The 430-nt window shown below is 46.0% G+C and overlaps 1 protein-coding gene across 1 annotated transcript in view; it reads left to right on the top strand.

The window, feature by feature from the left end:
* The first annotated feature begins 278 nt into the window (after positions 1 to 278).
* Positions 279 to 430, top strand: part of LOC111692386 (transcriptional regulatory protein AlgP-like) — a 5,785-nt gene continuing 5,633 nt past the window's right edge. The window contains exon 1 of the mRNA XM_023456369.1: positions 279 to 340. Coding sequence (XP_023312137.1) covers positions 279 to 340 — 62 coding nt within the window. The remainder of the gene's footprint in view (positions 341 to 430) is intronic.

Here is a 430-nt window from a genome sequence, read left to right as displayed (position 1 = left end):
AGTAAGTAAGTAAGTAAGGAAATAAGCAAGCAAGCAAGTAAGGAAGGAAGTAAGCAAGCAAGCCAGCAAGCAAGCTAGCAAGCAAGCAAGCATTCAAGCAAGCAAGCCAGCAAGCAAGCAAGCAAGTAATAAGTAATTAAGTAAGAAAGCAAGTAAGCAAGCAAGCAACCAATAAAGCCAGCAAGCAAGCCAGCAAGCAAGTAAGTAAGTAAGCAAGCAATGCAGCAAGCAAGCAAGCCAGCAAGCAAGCAAGCAATCAAGCAAGCCAGCAAGCCAGCATGCAAGCAAGCAAGCAAGCCAGTAAGCAAGCATGCAAGCAAGCAAGAAAGCAAGCAAGCAAGTAAGTACGTAAGCAAGCAAGCCAGCAAGCAGGTAAGCAAGCCAGCAAGCAAGCAAGCCAGCATGCAAGCAAGCAAGCAAGTAAGCAAGC

The sequence above is a fragment of the Anoplophora glabripennis genome, unplaced genomic scaffold, assembly GCF_000390285.2.
Source record: "Anoplophora glabripennis isolate ALB-LARVAE unplaced genomic scaffold, Agla_2.0 scaffold1327, whole genome shotgun sequence".
In the NCBI taxonomy this organism is placed as follows: domain Eukaryota; kingdom Metazoa; phylum Arthropoda; class Insecta; order Coleoptera; family Cerambycidae; genus Anoplophora; species Anoplophora glabripennis.
Note: the sequence above shows the minus strand (reverse complement) of the source record. Positions and strands in the feature narration are given on the sequence as shown.